At 36.2% G+C, this 18,533-nt stretch overlaps 1 protein-coding gene across 1 annotated transcript; it reads right to left on the bottom strand.

Moving 5' to 3' along the window:
• Positions 1–874: 874 nt before the first annotated feature.
• smarcc2 (SWI/SNF related, matrix associated, actin dependent regulator of chromatin, subfamily c, member 2) lies at positions 875–18,115 on the bottom strand. The gene is made up of 26 exons (XM_058779908.1): positions 17,990–18,115; positions 16,515–16,634; positions 16,332–16,417; positions 15,517–15,598; positions 15,279–15,371; positions 14,919–14,988; positions 14,696–14,765; positions 14,534–14,609; positions 14,104–14,348; positions 13,863–13,987; positions 13,732–13,788; positions 12,466–12,503; positions 11,825–11,955; positions 11,628–11,699; positions 11,394–11,507; positions 11,131–11,284; positions 10,815–10,931; positions 10,639–10,701; positions 9,757–10,015; positions 9,389–9,550; positions 9,241–9,308; positions 7,072–7,192; positions 6,713–6,876; positions 6,494–6,628; positions 4,917–5,223; positions 875–4,079 (listed from the first exon to the last, which is right to left on the bottom strand). The coding sequence occupies exons 1-26, from the start codon at positions 18,098–18,100 to the stop codon at positions 4,015–4,017; spliced, it is 3,105 nt and encodes a 1,034-aa protein (XP_058635891.1). The 5' UTR covers positions 18,101–18,115; the 3' UTR covers positions 875–4,014.
• Positions 18,116–18,533: the final 418 nt, after the last annotated feature.

Here is an 18,533-nt window from a genome sequence, read left to right as displayed (position 1 = left end):
CTGTCTAGATGCTTTAATGGTCCTGTTTACTTTATAAGACAAGTGGCCTCACTAAACAAAACCTAAAGAAAAGGACTGTTTAGACTTCAATGGTATTTATAATACCAACTTGTGATTCTAACAATATAGTTAATCTGTCGTTATTGTTAAGGCCTGTTCATACCACACCATATATTGATAATATGGAAGCCCGCTTCAACAGTGAAGAACTGTGAGGAGAAAAAAGGTAGAATTGTGAGATATAAACTCAGAATTCTGACTTTTTTTTTTTTTTTACAACAGAATTCACTTTACATCTCGCAATTATGTTTTTGTTTCCACCATGGAATAAAAACTAAAACAAAATTGCAATTTTTTCTCACAAATAAAAGGTAAAAGATAAAGGTTGATAAAACATATGATGATTGATGATAGACGTTAAAATTATTGACAGCCAATCAGAACGATATTGAGCTTTTCGAGCAGCAGATGACAACTGCATATAATAATAATAATAATAACTTTATCATGTGCTAGTGTGGATGCTAATATAATTTTATAAAGTGCTGGTGTGGATGCTAATATAGTTATCGTTCTTGGTATAATACAGTGGTGGCCAAATTATTAGAACACTTGGCATATTTAGTTGTTTTTGTTGATTTGTCCATTACAATAGGCCAACTAGTGAATGAATGATATGCTGATTCTTTCTTTCTTTTGAATGATATTCATTTTCCTCCAAATTTAAACTGGGCACATTCATGATAAACTTGAGAGTTTCTTTTTGTACAACTAAAATATTTTTTCAAATTTCTAGCATGATAAAATTTTAATCAGCAATAAAAGATGGGCTTATATTCACACAGAACTCTTCACACAGCTCATATCACTGATGATGTCTTTTATTGTGCAGAACCATTCAGTATTTTTGAAACCAAAATCGATCCATTAGTCAAACAGGTGCTAGACAGCTCCTGCTACATCTCCTCAAAGGACGAACTGAACATCTTCAAACATTCACACACATCTCAATGCAATGGTTACCAGCTTTCACCATTAAAAAAAAAAGTATAAACAAAATGTAAAAATGAAAAAAAAAAAACGACAACTACTTATGTCACTACAATGTAAAAGACAAAGACCAAAGAGCTGAGCAAACTGATCAAATGACATTTTCAACACTGGTTATGGAGTCGTGCAAAACTGAGGTTGAATCTGTTCTGTCAGTAATACTGCATGTTGGACTACTGCATACGTGTGCATTCACATATATGTGTGAGGATGTAAACTGCAGGACTATCACAGCGATGATATCACAGCGGGAGTGTATGAGTTTGTCGATTCTGATATTGGCAGATTTTACATCCATCACTACTAGAATGTGTAGTCTGGAAACATGGCAAATTAATGTAGATTAAAATAAAAAACATACATACGTACATACAAAATGATGTGTGGCAAATCAAAAGAGTGCATGCACACCACACCACACCCACCCACACACACCCACACACACACAAAGAGTCCAGCTTCATCGTATAAAGCGACTGACACTTTCACATGAACATGTCAATAATACGACAACATCCACAGTCAGAAAGAGAAGGAAACATTACAGACATGTATAATATGATAACAGCATTACATCATTCGTAATAGTGTAAAGAAACATATAAAAATACAAAAATAGGACAGTTACAATATGAAGATATGAGATACACAGACCACAGCTGCAAACGTAACTTTAAAATCCCTTGTCTCTACTCAGGTAGTTGCCACTAATTTGTAAAACAAAACGGTTTTCCTTCATATCGTTAATACTTTCTGTGGGTTTGGCCTGTTACTAAAACACCCATACACACACACACACACACACACACACACACACACATATACACATATACACAACACATTCTTTAACCCTTGTGTGTCCTTAAAGACATTTTTGTCTTTAACGTGATTTTTTTTTTTTGATCATTTAGGCTGTGTTAATGCAAACAGCGTAAATGTTGAAATATGTCAAAAATGTGTATTTTTATTGGAATTGTAATATTTTACCCAGAAATACATTTTACTCTAGGAATAAAAATGAGTTACACTCAGGACCTTAAAAACAAAAATGTTCCCATTGAAACCCATTAAAACAGCAATATTTAATCCCAGTGCCATTAAGCATCAAATTCTGGATTGTATTTTATTTAATTTTAGTTGAGGTTTATTTGATTTCAACTGATTTCAAATGATTTTAGTTTTAGTAAACATAACAATCCTGATTCAATACTGTAATAATCAATATCATACGTTTAGTAAAATATATTTTTTCATGAACACCAATGGCATTATGTAAACAAACTAGCATTCTAAGGGTTAAAATCCTGAAAATGATCAGGACAGATGCTGGGAAATGATCAATGTCAGTCAAAGCAGAAAAATATTACTATAATATTTTTAAAACTGACACACAAGGGTTAACAATCTGAACTGAAACATCAGTTCTGGCATGAACACTGATTACTAAAATGTGCGATATGTGACCCTGGACCACAAAACCAGTCTCAAGTGTCAATTTTTCAAAACTGAGATTTATACATCATCTGAAATCTGAATAAATAAGCTTTCCATTGATGTATGGTTTGTTAGGATAGGAGATACAACTATTTGAAAATCTGGAATCTGAGGGTGCAAAAAAAATCAAAATATTGAGAAAATCGCCTTTAAAGTTGTCCAAATTAAGTTCTTAGCAATGCATATTACTAATCAAAAATGAAGTTTACGCTAAGAAATTTACAAAATACCTTCATGGAACATGATCTTTACTTAATATTCTAATGATTTTTTGGATTATTTTGACCCATACAATGTATTTTTGGCTATTGCTACAAATATACCCCAGCGACTTGAGACTGGTTTTGTGGTCCAGGGTCACATGTGATCTCACTAAAATGACTGATTCAACTCTAATTGAGTTAAGGAACCAATATGATTCCTTGCTGCGTTTCCCATTATTTTTTCATCGTCGTTTAATCATACACTCCAATATTTAAGTATTCTCATAAGCATTGCAATGAGATGAGAATGAAACAGCTACTTTCACCTTATGATATTTTGTGGCAATGACGTGCACACATACCCAAAAGATAACATGCAAACATCAATTACTGATGACATGATTTCCAGGTTTACAGTACATGTTGTCAGAGACAAAGTAAACAGATTTAATACTAATTTGTTGTCTCTTTTTTTATCATGCTAAAATCTAATTAGACATAAAAACAGGCCAAACCACTGAAGCTTTCACATTGTCCCAAAAGCAAAACCGACATTCACACGCACGCATACAAAGTAACGATAACAAAGTCAAGTTTCTCTTCGGACTTACTCCAAATCGAGTGCTTCTATGAAACAAATACAAAGATTAAGTGATAAAAAGAATGTTGTTAAAAGAAAACATTAAGTCAGGGCTAATTTTGACTTTATGCTTCATCCCTCCAAAAAGTAAGATTCAGGAAACATTCTAAAAGTGCAATTTGTTCTTGGTTTTCTTTTGTATGTTTCCATTTGAGTACCTAAAGTACATTGAGATGCTTCTGGAGTGTAGATCACAGGTATCCTGGATCCTGTAGTTCGGCTCAAAGTTAAGAGATGTTACTGAAAATGGAGGACGGACAAGGGTATATTGAGCCTTGTGCCTGGTACTTGGATGCAGGCTGTTTGGGTCAAGAGTGCTTTTGTTGGGTATTAACAGGGATTTGGGTTTAAGACCTTTCCAAAAGTCCAAACCAAAGGTCTTTTTTTTCGGTTTTATTTGTCAGTCCCTTTAAAGGTTATCTTTGTTTAGCTTTAGCTATTTATTTTGAATCATGTCATGTTCAAGATGCTGGCAAGAATTCATTTATATCATTTTCTCCCAAAAATGATGCAAGTGACAAAAAAGAAGATATCGCTCCCTTTATCTCTGTATCTTTTGCTTTCTATCTAATCTCCTTCATTTTCTTCTCTGGAATCATTGATCCCCTTTAAATCTCACCATTTCTTTTACTGTGTTGGAGGCACAGGGGCGTTTGGATAGAGAGAATCCCCTGGTAGTGGAGTGCTGGATTCTGGAGTAAAAAAGATAAACAAAAAAAATCAATATTTACATTACAAGTTAATAGAGATAGAAATAATATAAAAATATTCACATAAAAAAAAAAATAAAAAAAAACTGTGAAAATACTCTGATGTGAGTCTGATTTTAGTAAACACTTCTAAATCAAAATACTACGGAATTTCAGATTTCATGATGATCATTCAGTAAATATTTAAACTAAATCATTGTTAGAGCAAATCGTTCAAAAGATTTTCATTCAGCAATATTTTTTGAAAGAAATGAATCCTTTAACTCAGCAAATAAAAAAGGTTTTACAGTGTTACAGAAAAATTCTAATTTAAACAAATGCTATTCTTTTGAACTGTATTTTCATCAAAGAATCCTGAAAAAAAAAGTATCATAATTTCCACAAATAATTAAGCAGCCCAGCTGTTTTCAACATTGATAAGCAGCACCAAATAACTAAGCATATTAAAATTATTTCTGAAGGATCATGTGACACTGAAGACTGGAGTAATGACTGATGAAAATGTAGCTTTGCTATTACTGGAATAAATTACATAAAAGAAGAGAAAAATATATACAGAGCTGGGTAGATTGTTTACAAATTGTAATCAGTTACTGATTCCAAATTACATGACAAAAATTGTAGTTAGTAACGTAATCCATTACGTTACACATTTTAGGTAATCTAATCAGACTATTTTTTTTATTTTTGTTTATTACATTGATTTAAATAGGATAATCTTGCACCATATTGATAGAAAATGCATTATTACATAATGTCAAAGTTACCTACAGGACAGGTCCTTAGTGTGTTTACATGTGTATGTTTCTATGTCATTACCATGCGCTGATCCAGTCTGTGCGTTGGTGGGGGGAGAACTGTGAGATGCAGGTGGAGGAGCTTCACTGTGGGCATTAGGGGTGCTCACGGAGGCGGGGCTTTGTGTTGGGGGCGGGGCAGAGGCGTTGGCGACAGGCTGGGGGGGTACAGATGGAGTACTGACAGACTGACTGGCAGGCTGGTTGCTATGGTGCTGGTGTTGGATCTGCTGGAAGTGTTGCTGTCGGGCTCTCATCTCTGCATACTTCAACTGCTCCATATGAAACGACTGACGATCAGCAAGAAGCTGCTGCCTCTGATACTCCAGCTACAAACACAATATACATATATGCAGATTCATTTTCAGTTAAAGGAACAGTTTTCCTAAAAATATTAAGATTTTCAGTGCATAATGACTTTGATTTCTGTCTGTTTCTCATAAAATATCATATTGGTTTTGGATGTGCAAAAAAATCAACGTAATCAGCTTTGTTTACATTCATGCATACTCCCCAAAATGGCGGAAAACGGTAACTCAGGGAGAAGAATTGTTGAATAAATTATATTATTATTGTTTTCTTTGCACACAAAAAGTATTCTCGTAGCTTCGTAAAATTACAGTTGAACCATTTTACCGATGTCCTTGCTACGTTTCTGGACGTGGGAACATTGCAGTTGCATTGCTGTCTACGGAGGGTCAGAAAGCTCTCAGATTTCATCAATCTTAATTTGTGTTCCGAAGATGAACTTACAGATTTGGAACGACATGAGGGTGAGTAATTAATGACAGAATTTTCATTTTTGGGTGAACTAACCCTTTAATATTTTTTTGTAAAAATGTCAAATCATCATTAAAACAAGATTCATTTGATTTAAAAATGAAAATAAAGTTTTTCAGATAATATTTTCGGTTTCATTTTCTTAAACCTCTGTCTCAAATTTTACAATTTTTAAAAATAAATATTTGTAGTTAAAAATGCAAATAAATGTAATTCTTTAACAATTATTAGATAATAAATATCAAATTTATATTAAATATTAAAGTTTTTTTTTTTCTCCATTCTGTCACAGAGGGAGTTTTGGTTCCTTGCCGCTGTCACCTCTGGCTTGCTTAGTCAGGGACACTTAATTTCTACCAATTATCGTCAATTTGGTTGCACAGATACTATTTAAACTACACTGAGCTAGACAATGACATCTCTGAATTCAATAATGAAATGCCTTTAACTGAAAATTGAGTGTTTAATCTTATCATTATACATTACTGACACTCTGTCCTCTAATTTAATACTGTTAAGTGCTTTGACACAATCTGTATTGTTAAAAGCACTATATAAATAAAGATGACTTGACTTGACTTAAAGTATTCTAATTATTATTTTAAGAAATGTTTAAATTTTTACTAGAAATATATTAAGAAAAATATTTTTTTTTTCAAATGCATGAAAGAAATAAAATCATACAGGTTTTGAAAGAAATTGCTGTGAATTGTTCTTTTACGCAAAAGATGTACAAAACTGTAATTATATCTGTAATTAACTGTAATTAATTATATCATTACTGTAATGATTATGAATTAATTAACCATGTTGCCTTACTGCCTCTCTCTCTCTGTCCATGATGGTCTCCAGCTCTTCGAAGTGTCTGAGTTTGATCTCCAGTTTCTTCATCTGGGTCTCTACCAGCAGAGCCACCAGAGACTTGATCTTCCTTTCCTCTACTGCTGCCAAGTGCTAAAAGGAAAGAATACAGGATTCAGTGTTTAATTTGCAGGAAAGTTGTTTGTTTTCTTACCATGATGTCACCTTTTCACACACCTTAGCTTTCACGGCAGCAGCAGCGAGTGCAGAAGCAGCGGCGGTGGCCAAGTTTCCCTCTCCTACATCTCTCTCCACCTTTGCTTTCTTCTCTCCCTCACTCTCTCCATCCCTCTGACCCTCTTCTGATCCCTCCTTCCGTTCTTTCTCCTTCTCGCCATCGACTGCAGAGATAGCAAAGAGTTCAAGTAAGTCATTTTACCTCTGCGTTTTGTAACTTTAACTGCTTATGAAAGTAACAGTTTCACAAATAATGCATTAGTACATCTGCGTCTTTTAATCTTTGCATTTAAAATTGATTTGATGTCTTGTTATAAGTAATATTTTTATGTAACATGCATTTTATTGCTGTACCACACCCATTTCTGAGTCTGTTTTCTCCGTCTCTCTCTCTGTGTCCCCTTCTCTCACTCTCTCTTCCTCTTTCTTGCCGTTCTCTCCTTGTTTTTCTTCCTCCTCACTGGCTCCATCTTTGCTCTCCTAAAATTTCACAAACATAGGAGTTTTGCATGTGTTCATAAATCTCCACAAAATATTAAACAGCACAACTGTTTTCAACATTGATAACAATAAGAAATGTTTCCTGAACACCAAATCAGCATATTACAATGATTTCTGAAGGATCATGTGACACTGAAGACTGGAGTAATGGCTGCTTTAATGTTTTAAATTGTAATAATATTTAACAATATTACTAATTTACTGTATTTTTCATCAAATAAATGCAGCTGTCTTCCAAAAACATATGAAGATCCAACCACATCTTTTCAATGGTAGTATATGTAATGTGTATATATACAGTGGGTACGGAAAGTATTCCGACCCCCTTAAATTTTTCACTCTTTGTTATATTGCAGCCATTCGCTAAAATCATTTAAGTTCATTTTTTACCTCATTAATGTACACACAGCACCCCATATTGACAGAAAAACACAGAATTGTTGACATTTTTGAAGATTTATTAAAAAAGAAAAACTGAAATATCACATGGTCCTGAGTATTCAGACCCTTTGCTGTGACACTCATATATTTAACTCAGGTGCTGTCCATTTCTTCTGATCATCCTTGAGATGGTTCTACACCTTCATTTGAGTCCAGCTGTGTTTGATTATACTGATTGGACTTGATTAGGAAAGCCACACACCTGTCTATATAAGACCTTACAGCTCACAGTGCATGTCAGAGCAAATGAGAATCATGAGGTCAAAGGAACTGCCTGAAGAGCTCAGAGACAGAATTGTGGCAAGGCACAGATCTGGTCAAGGTTACAAAAAAATTTCTGCTGCACTTAAGGTTCCTAAGAGCACAGTGGCCTCCATAATCCTTAAATGGAAGGCGTTTGGGACGACCAGAACCCTTCCTAGAGCTGGCCGTCCGCCAAACTGAGCTATCGGGGAGAAGAGCCTTGGTGAGAGAGGTAAAGAAGAACCCAAAGATCACTGTGGCTGAGCTCCAGAGATGCAGTCGGGAGATGGCAGAAAGTTGTAGAAAGTCAACCATCACTGCAGCCCTCCACCAGTCGGGGCTTTATGGCAGAGTGGCCCGACGGAAGCCTCTCCTCAATGCAAGACACATGAAAGCCCGCATGGAGTTTGCTAAAAAACACCTGTATAAGATTCTCTGGTCTGATGAGACCAAGATAGAACTTTTTGGCCTTAATTCTAAGCGGTATGTGTGGAGAAAACCAGGCACTGCTCATCACCTGTCCAATACAGTCCCAACAGTGAAGCATGGTGGTGGCAGCATCATGCTGTGGGGGTGTTTTTCAGCTGCAGGGACAGGACGACTGGTTGCAATCGAGGGAAAGATGAATGCGGCCAAGTACAGGGATATCCTGGACCAAAACCTTCTCCAGAGTGCTCAAGACCTCAGACTGGGCCGAAGATTTACCTTCCAACAAGACAATGACCCTAAGCACACAGCTAAAATAACGAAGGAGTGGCTTCACAACAACTCCGTGACTGTTCTTGAATGGCCCAGCCAGAGCCGTGACTTAAACCCAATTGAGCATCTCTGGAGAGACCTAAAAATGGCTGTCCACCAACGTTTACCATCCAACCTGACAGAACTGGAGAGGATCTGCAAGGAGGAATGGCAGAGGATCCCCAAATCCAGGTGTGAAAAACTTGTTGCATCTTTCCCAAAAAGACTCATGGCTGTATTAGATCAAAAGGGTGCTTCTACTAAATACTGAGCAAAGGGTCTGAATACTTAGGACCATGTGATATTTCAGTTTTTCTTTTTTAATAAATCTGCAAAAATGTCAACAATTCTGTGTTTTTCTGTCAATATGGGGTGCTGTGTGTACATTAATGAGGAAAAAAATGAACTTAAATGATTTTAGCAAATGGCTGCAATATAACAAAGAGTGAAAAATTTAAGGGGGTCTGAATACTTTCCGTACATATACAAAATCATAAGACATTCTATTTACTTTTCAGTTTAAATGAGATTTTAATTCCATATTTTCAATGCAATCTAGACTTTTGGAGTCCACCATACATGTTTTATTTGCTATGCACAGTTACCTTATTATCTCTTTTTTCTTGGCTAGACTGACCATCACTGCTCTTATTCTCTTCACTTCCATCCTCAGCTGAAAAACAAACATACAGTTATTTCCTTTCTCACTGTGCTCCAAAAAGCATAAAAAAGTGAAGATGTTTGTTCACTTACAGGGTTTGTCAGAATCTTCAAGGCCGGTTCCTGCGATGCCACTGCCCTCCAGGCCGTAGAGAGGGTCTGGCCTCCCACTTGCTCTGGCCGCTTCCTCCACTCGACGCACATGTGCCTCCACCAAAGCAGCTGGGACCTCCTCCTTCATTCGAGAGAACTCCTCTGAGAAAGAAAGGAAATATGATGTTCGTGTAAAATAAAACACAAAACACAAGTCCTTTTTGGAGATTGACAGCCTCCACATTTCTTACAATTTTTGTATACAGAAAAAAGAAGAAAATTTCATACAGTTACAGTCATTTTGAGAGTAATTAGATGCTGATTTTTATTTGTGTGTGAACTATCACTTTAATATCGTAACTTCTCACCAAGCGCTGATTTAGCTGCAGCAGAGGCCACTCGAGGGTCAACCACAGAGGCCAGGAATGCCACAGTACTCATGACAGGATTCCCCGCCTGACTGAATGGAACTGGCTGATAGGCCAGCGGGCCCAGGGAGGAGGAGCTGTCCTCCAGGTAGGGGTCTTCGATCGGTAGACGCAGGAAGTGGAGGATGCACTCATCCTGAGTGCGGCTTCCCACGTGCTCCGATACTTTATTCCAGTCATCTTTATACATCTCTAGACCCTGAGAACAAATAGGAATCATTAAGTTAAGTTTACACTACTATTCAAAAGTTTGAAGTCAGTAAGACTTTTTTTTTTAAATTACTACTTTTCAGGGATTAAAAGGATCAAAAAAGTGACATTAAAGACTTGTTACATTGTTATTATATTTCAAATAATTCTAATTCAAATCATTCTATTTATCAAAGAATCCTAAAACATGTACCACAGTTTCCCCAAAAATACTAAGCTGTTGTAAACTATAATAACTATAAATAAATGTTTCTTGAGCATCAAATCAGCAAATTAAAACGATTTCTGAAGAATCATGAGACACTGAAGACTGGAGTAATGGCTGCTGAAATTCAGCTTTACCATCTTAGGAATAAATTACATTTTAAAATATATTAGCATAGAAACATTATTTTAAATTGTAATAATATTTGTTATTTTTATTGCATTTTTTGATTAAATGAATGCAGCCTTGGTGAGCATAAAAGACCTCTTTTAAAAATATTTCAAATCTTACCAACTCCAAACTTTTGAACAGTAGTGAAAATAATGTTTAAAAATTGTAACAAATAATTTTTTTTTCATATTTTGTGTATTTTTTTTATATGTACATTTTATATGTACAAATTGTACCTCCAGCAGTAGCAGCGTCTCCTGGTCTGTCCATTCCCGAGTGGCACTGGCAGCATTTTTAGTCTGTGAAAAGACAGAAGAGGGTCCTTAATTTCTCTCATAGCATTCAGAATTATCTTCACACTTCAAAATATTCTCATATTCTCTCTGCCCTATATGTGATGGGAGGCTCTTACTTTAGTTGGGCCGCTCTTCTTACTGTACACATCTGTCCTCAACCCAAAGTTCTGCAAGTCAGCTGGTTTGTCCTTTACTTTGTCTGGGAATGACAGTATCTGTTGAGAGGATGAAGTCTAGAGGAAAGAACAACAAAGAGCTTAGATAACCAATGAAGTGAATATAGACAAAAATTTACACAATGGCTGTCAATCAAATTAAATGTTTTATTTAACGTCTTTCCTGGTTAATATGTTAATGCCTTCAGCTCCTGATGAAGGTATTGAGTTTGAAAACTGTGAGATCATACCTGTAGCAGGTATAGCTGCACTTTACCTGGGATGCTTTAGGCTGTAGTGGTACCAGACTTGATGGAGTATCTGCCAGCACATGAAAGTGTGAGGTGGGTGGAGGCCCCATGGGAGTGGGCCGACTCTCTGAATCCACCTGATAGTTAATCAAGCCCCACTGTTCCAGGAATGCATGGACCCTTTTCACACACATCAAATTTCAAACTCAAAATGCATCAAAGTTGAAAAGAAAAATACATATATAACATAAACATATAGGCATTTTAGAGATTTCTTTTTTCCCCAGACCTCATAATGGCACAAACATCTCCAGCCAGGTTCCTACGACAGGCTGTGGAGGTCAAATACTCCTGTGGGTTCAGTCTGTATGTGTCGATCATGAAGTTGCGATATGCCAGATAACTGTAACACAGCAAAGTGTAAAGAAGAAACAGAGTGGATAAAGCAAATCAATGAAGGTCAGAAGACATATTTAAGTTCAAATCAGTCTTTGTGTGAATGTTCACCAACAGATATTCTTACATTTCAGGAGTCTTTGACTTGTTTTTCCCATTGAAAAACTCAGGCAGTGCTCTGCGCTCTATTGCATGAACACTAAAAGAGACAGAAACAGACTGTTACATTCAGACTGTGATGTGACTCTAGATAAACAATCACTTCCTATTTAAATGGTTGATATAGATCAGAATAAGTTTTAAAGTTGTGTGTAGTCACAGTACCTGTTATAGTCAAACCAAGCAGCATAGCTAGGGATAATGATATGATGGGTCTGTTCAGTCACATTATCCTCATGAAGGTCCGAACCCTTCACCGGTTCTCCTTTCACACTCGGAGAACCTTCTTCTTCTTCCTAGAAACACACAAACACATAGCTAACCATTAAAACTGCTCAGGAAATACAGTGGGATTTCACCATATTGATAATCTAGTCTTTATTAATCTAAATTTTCAAAATGTGAACATTTGATCAATTTAATTATTGAAAATATTGTACTATTTTAAGGTCACCAATCAAATCATGGCATTAAATCATGAGTTAATGCAACTTGAAATACTAAAAAAATGTCTAAACATTCCTTTCCAATTTTTAAGATACTTTAAAAATTACAAATAATAATAAATGATAATTAATTAAATAATAATAAATGAACACGTGCATTTTAATGTATTATTTAAATAAATGTACATTTTAAAATTAATACATTAAAATCTCATTAAATTAAAATGCTGCAAAGCATTTTAGAAGCATGATTATTATTTGGTCTCAAATCCAGCAGTATATATAAAACTAAACATGCAGAAATGTGAAACTTGTGAGCAGAATTACTGTGAAATGTGGTTTGTATAATTGCTGCTATACCTTCCCTACAGTCTCCATTGATTCATCCTCTTGCTCATCTAGGTGTGATAGCAGAAAAAACAGAGTTATTTTGCACATATACTTATACTTTATGGTACAAGAAAAAACAGTGTTAATTAGCACAGAAAGATTAAGTGTGTGCTTTTTATGTTAAAATGCTTTCTCGTATCGCTGCTCTTCTGTGCACAGACTGTTTGGTGACATTAGGGATGCAACGATTATAGATTTTGTTGGTACGATTATAGTCTGAGGAATAATCACGGTTACACGATTATTATGCATGTATTCATTTCACAACATAAAATCACATAAACACTCTTTAGATATTAAAGCGTTATTGATTGCTGCCTTTTGAAACAGAAATAACACAGTAAACAATAATACAGCACAAAAAAAAGTACATCTCTCCTATTGGAATTAAAAAACGTGACCTCTGCTCTGTAAACATCCATGTCAGTCTTTCCCTTTTGAAAATAACGAATGGAAATAGATCACAAATGTATTTGGTGTTTTCATTTTGTATATTCTTTCTACATTTCTTTTGGACCTGAGGTACAGAACTTGGAAAGACGGTGAAAAATAAATTGACTTATGAATAATACTATAACAGGGATGACTAATATTAACTTTATCCCACAGAGGGCACTGTTACTAATGAGGGGAATAAACTAAACTATTATTGTAATCAACTGTTATCCATACTTATTCATTTTAATAATATTTATTCATCTGATTCTACATATGGCCTGAGAAAATGTCTATTATTTTGGTTTGTGAGATCGAGATCGAGCTGCCCACACAAACATTTAGGAGGACAGAAACGTGTTGTCAACGCTGCCCAGCGACTTTCATTAATAAAATAGCTTATAGAGACTGGATCGCTACATTATATTAATTAGCAAAGAGGGGGTAAAATGACTGTTTAAATAACTAAACTCAAATCTTCATTGTTTAAAGTGATGCGCAGATGCAGGTAGGCTAATTCACACACTCTCTCACCGCACTATTTCATCTCTGAAGCGGGCAGAATGTTAGAGCTACCGAACTTAGAAACACTCAGTGTAGCGGAGCTTTACGATTAATTAACCGCGACGTTTTAAAGCGCAGTTAATCGTAAAACCGGTTAATCGCTGCATCCCTAGGTGACATCCTCTATTTTTGCAATTCCACTTGGTGCCATTAATGGCACAGAAAAGCCCACACTTCACCTTTTGGTTAGTTTGAGTGGCAGGTGTGTTAGAGACAGACGCTACTGTAGACACATACCCAGGTCAGTCATAGTGCCTCCTTTCACTGGAGTAGAATCTGAGTCCTTCTTAGTCACTACACACACAAATATCAAGATTACACACAGTCTAGACTAACTCGTTAAGTAAAAACAATGTGTGTGAATATACCTGTTTTAGGTAGTGTTGCTTCCTCCACTGCAGGCACAGGTGAGGGTTCATCTAAATCTTTCGTCAAATCTTCCTGTTCTTCCTCTCTCTGTCCTCGTTTGGACTTAGTGTAGGGAGTAGTGGGCCTGAAAACACACACAGAGGTCCATACAAAGACACAGAAAGAAAATAAAACATTAAAATAAAAATATTTCCAGAAATTCTCTGAAACAAATGCCACTGTTTCCAGTAATAAAAATACCCTTTCTTGGTGTTTTTCTTCTTGCTTTCTTGTGGGGGAGGGGTAGGAGATGGAGATGGGGAGCGCTTCCTTTTTTTGGCACTGCTGGGTTTTTTATCCCTCCTTTCATCTGGAGCGCTCACTTCATCTGTGAGGGTCTTTGCTGAAATTCTCTTCCTCCTCGGTCCTCCTTCTCCCACCTCATAGTCTTCCTCATTCATCCACTCGTTAAACTGATCTAGGTCCAGAATCCACTTGGCATGGACCTACACATACATAAACTTACAGTCAGGTGATAAATGGCTGAATTTCTCAGATAACCATTTGCTAATTAGTGATATTGTAAAAAAACACGAAAGATGGACAGAGCATGTGCAAGACAAAAGAGACAAAGAAGAAGAGAGGGAAAGGACCGGAGACAGATGGAGAGAGGTAAGGGGGGGTTTCTAACCTTCCTGGGTTTCTCAGCAGTGGGCGGATCCTCCACAGCAGCCTCCACCTCACTGGCTGAGATCCATGTGTCATAACTGCATTATGAACACAACACATTAATCCTGCATTCACATACACACCTGAACTCTGAGTGTTTGTGTACGTGTGTGTGCAAGCTCACCTATCAGGCCAGTAGCCCCAGTGTAGCAGCATCTGTTTGTCTCTCTTCATTACAGGACGAACCCACTCTTCTGAAAAGCACACACATACCAATTACAATGTTACAATGTTACAATTCTTATTTAACAGGGGAAACACAATTTTTACCTTTGTGATTAGCCCTCTTGTACCCTACACATGTATGTGAATATATTTTTACACTACGAAAACACAACAGAACGTACCGTCCTCCAGACTAGCAGGAATAGGCACCACTACATGAGAGCTGGACAGCTTATCTTCAGTCACAGACCCCTACAAACACACATACATTTCTTGATCCCGAGTGACTTCAAAGAAATATGGTATTACATACAAAACTGAGTGATATATAAAATATTTAATAAATTTTTTCCCTTATGTCAGTTTTTAAAAATGCAATGATTCTGATGCCAAGAAAAAATTAAACAACACTGTAAATAAAACTAGGATTGTTTTAATTCGGCTAACTACTGCTTTTCAGTAGTAGAAACTATTTTGTAACTTATATTGTATATATATTATATATATGTGTACTAACTAAAACTAATAGTTTTGGGAAGTACCTGGTGTCGTTTGATGATGTCCTTCAGTTTTCCCAGTAGCTTGGGCTCTATCTCTGAACTCAGGTAAATTACAGGTCGGGACAAACAGTTATTCTACAAAGACAAAAACACATCGTTATTCAATATTTCTCCTCACACATGTACATGCTAATAAATACCAACCATATCATGACCACAAGTGATGTCCATCTGACTGGATAACTGTGTTTTCGCATGAGATTCTGTGTTTGATACACACCTGTACCAAAGACTTTTCTATAGTCATGAACATTTCAACATTGCGGTCCATTCTCGAAGGATTCTGGAAGTCAAATCGCCTCCTGATGGATACAGAAGTGAACAACTAATGAGTATTAATTAGATTTCTGTATTCACTGAGTGAGTACATCACTGCTAATACACTAGTGTTCAAATGCAGCAAAAATGTCATGCAGAATGTATTCAGGAGCATAAGGACCAATTCACAGCCTGAGGGAGGCGAATCACGACTCTTCTGGCAAGTGTGTCATAAGGTTAAGTGTCAGAGAAATTATACAACAGCTGATTAGGCCACTCAAATAAATGGCAAACGTACATATTAAATGAACAGATACTTAAATAGTTCACATGATGAAAGAACATTTTTAGTTTTTCTAGGATATTTTTGTTAACATTTTTCATGAATTTGGAGTAATAGCTTATTCACAGTACTAACATTTTGAAACTTGCTTTATGGTAAGGCACTAATGCATTGCAGACATAACAGTATAACATTATGTAAAGCTGCTTTGAAACTATGTGTATTGTAAGATGCACTATACAAATCAATTTAACTTTATATAAAAAATCAAATATTTATATTTGTTTGACTTACTTGATAGATCTTTCTATCTATCTGTCTATCTATACATATAAAACAAATTACGAGTTGTATATTGTTGTATATAAAAATGACAAATATTGTTAACTTTTATTCTATTTTATTTAAATCAAATTACATTTATAGAATGTATGCATTTATAGTGGTAATTAAATAATAAAGAGAGGTGAAAGAAGGTAAAAGTGGACCATTACCATCCTTGATCACTCTTGAACTTGTAGGCAGCAGCCAGAATATGACACAGAGCTCCTCCAGATTTGAAATCCAAAAAACACTTCATCTAAGGGTGAGAGGAGAGCTTCATCAGCACTCTACAATACTCATCACTTTAATGCATTCAATTCAATACTATTACGAAAGAAGTCTTGTGTGAGTACCGGTAGTTTAGTGAGGGGAGGGTTGCTGACATGCCGGCCAAACACTTCCTCCTGAAATTGAAGCAGCTGAACCACCAGACTTGACAAAGATTTATTGGTGGGGGGCTCTGCTTGAATATACTAGAAAGAAACAGAGAAAGTTTTAGACGCTAGACACCACACTAAAAGGAACACACACACACACACATATATATGTATATATATTTATATATATATAATGCATCATGCAGGCAGGCAGATTAATCAGTCAATATTTGACCATTCTGATACTATCTGCAATATTAAGTGTTCGTTTTTGTAAATTGTGCGCCCATTGCAATCATTAAATCGAATTACATATACAGTGGTGTTTAAATTCATGTTAATTCAGCCTTTCACTCAAATTTAATGTTGATAATATAATATATGAAATTAGAAAAATGCAAACGCAAAAAAGATTTTACAAGGCAATTGATCCAAAACTTTTCATTGGCCACAGTATTGCTCGACCACTAATAGGGACATGCTTGTTACAACTACAATCATCACAATCTACATCACCTGACATTTTAAAAGCTAAAATCAGTTCTTTTAAATGACATAAAAGTGAAAGAAGGAAGGCTGTAATCTACAGCATCAGTCATGTGTTTGTCATGACAGCACATATATTTTATAACTTAGATGAATATTTTTATTTCTAGTTTCAGTTTTCATTCATTTATTTAATGTTTCTTTATTCATAACCTTTAATTTGTATATTATTTATGCAATGGTAATTCCATAAATGTAAAACCATACATTTATTAAAATAGGATTGTTTTGAACTACATTACATAAAAACAGGTTTTATGTGTAATGAATTTCTTTCTTTACATCAGATAGGAAACACCTTGACTATTTAATGCATATGCTAATTGAGGTGTTTCATTAGCGGGAAATTAGACTTTGTCGCACACTATAGCCGGTTCCCACACATTGTTTCAGTGTATCGAGTACTTCCCACGGGTAAATTGTTGCAACTGAAAAGAGAAAAAATATTCTTCACGACTGTGAATTTATCATCGTCTGTAACACATGGCTGTTTTTACACACACGGCGCGCGAGGCGGATTTGGCTGCACATCTGGATTCACGCACTTGCGCTGCCAGTACCGCAGCCCCGTTACACGAGCTGGCCTTTCCCTGTATAAAAGAGAAAGGCCATTCATAAAAACCTATTAGATAAGGTCAAATGACTATCCAGAGATGTGAAAACGACATCAGATATTTTAGATAAAGCGAATTCTTGGGCACGTCTTAAGACTTCTCTCAAGACGCGCATCCAGCATCTTCTATTGTCTGAGACGCGTCAGACTGTGGATTTTAAACAGCTGGATTTCTCCCCATCTCCTTTCCTGCCCTCCCCATCTCCTTTCTGCCTACCCGCCTCGAGTCTGCCCTTTCCTGCACAAATATCTCAATGACCGTTCGCGTTGGTTACAAATAAACGAATGGTACCTTTTTATAATTCTTGCCCAGCCAAACCCGGACATTGTCGAACTGCGAGACGGTATCAGACGCTTCGAAATATTTTACATTCGGGCCGCCGTCTTTCTTCCGTACCGCCATCTTTGTCTGCTCGAAAGTTTTGCCACCCACCGCCCCCTGGCGTTCATTTGTTTTTGCTAGATAAGTCGAAAGTAGTAGTCGATGGATAGGAAACGACCTCCATTGTGGCTCAAATTATAGGCTAGCGCTTCCATTGCAGCTTTGGAAAAACCTGAGCCAAAATGGCGGGCAAAGGTGGCCAGTGTCTTCCCGGTATCCCATCCCCCTCCTCAAATAGTGAAATCACGTTGAGCTTTGCACAATAGATTGTTGTAGTCCTCATATTTTAGTAAACTTGAAAACTCTCTAACAATTGCCCTCAAATTGTAAGACTGTAACGGCAGATCACTCAAACCACTTGATTTTTCGACGCTCAACCACAATTACTCCGCGCCAGCAAACGGTAAGTAATTTAGAACGGTTAGTAATAATTACAGGAACCAAATGTGCCATT

This window comes from Onychostoma macrolepis, chromosome 06 (assembly GCF_012432095.1).
Source record: "Onychostoma macrolepis isolate SWU-2019 chromosome 06, ASM1243209v1, whole genome shotgun sequence".
NCBI lineage: Eukaryota > Metazoa > Chordata > Actinopteri > Cypriniformes > Cyprinidae > Onychostoma > Onychostoma macrolepis.
Note: the sequence above shows the minus strand (reverse complement) of the source record. Positions and strands in the feature narration are given on the sequence as shown.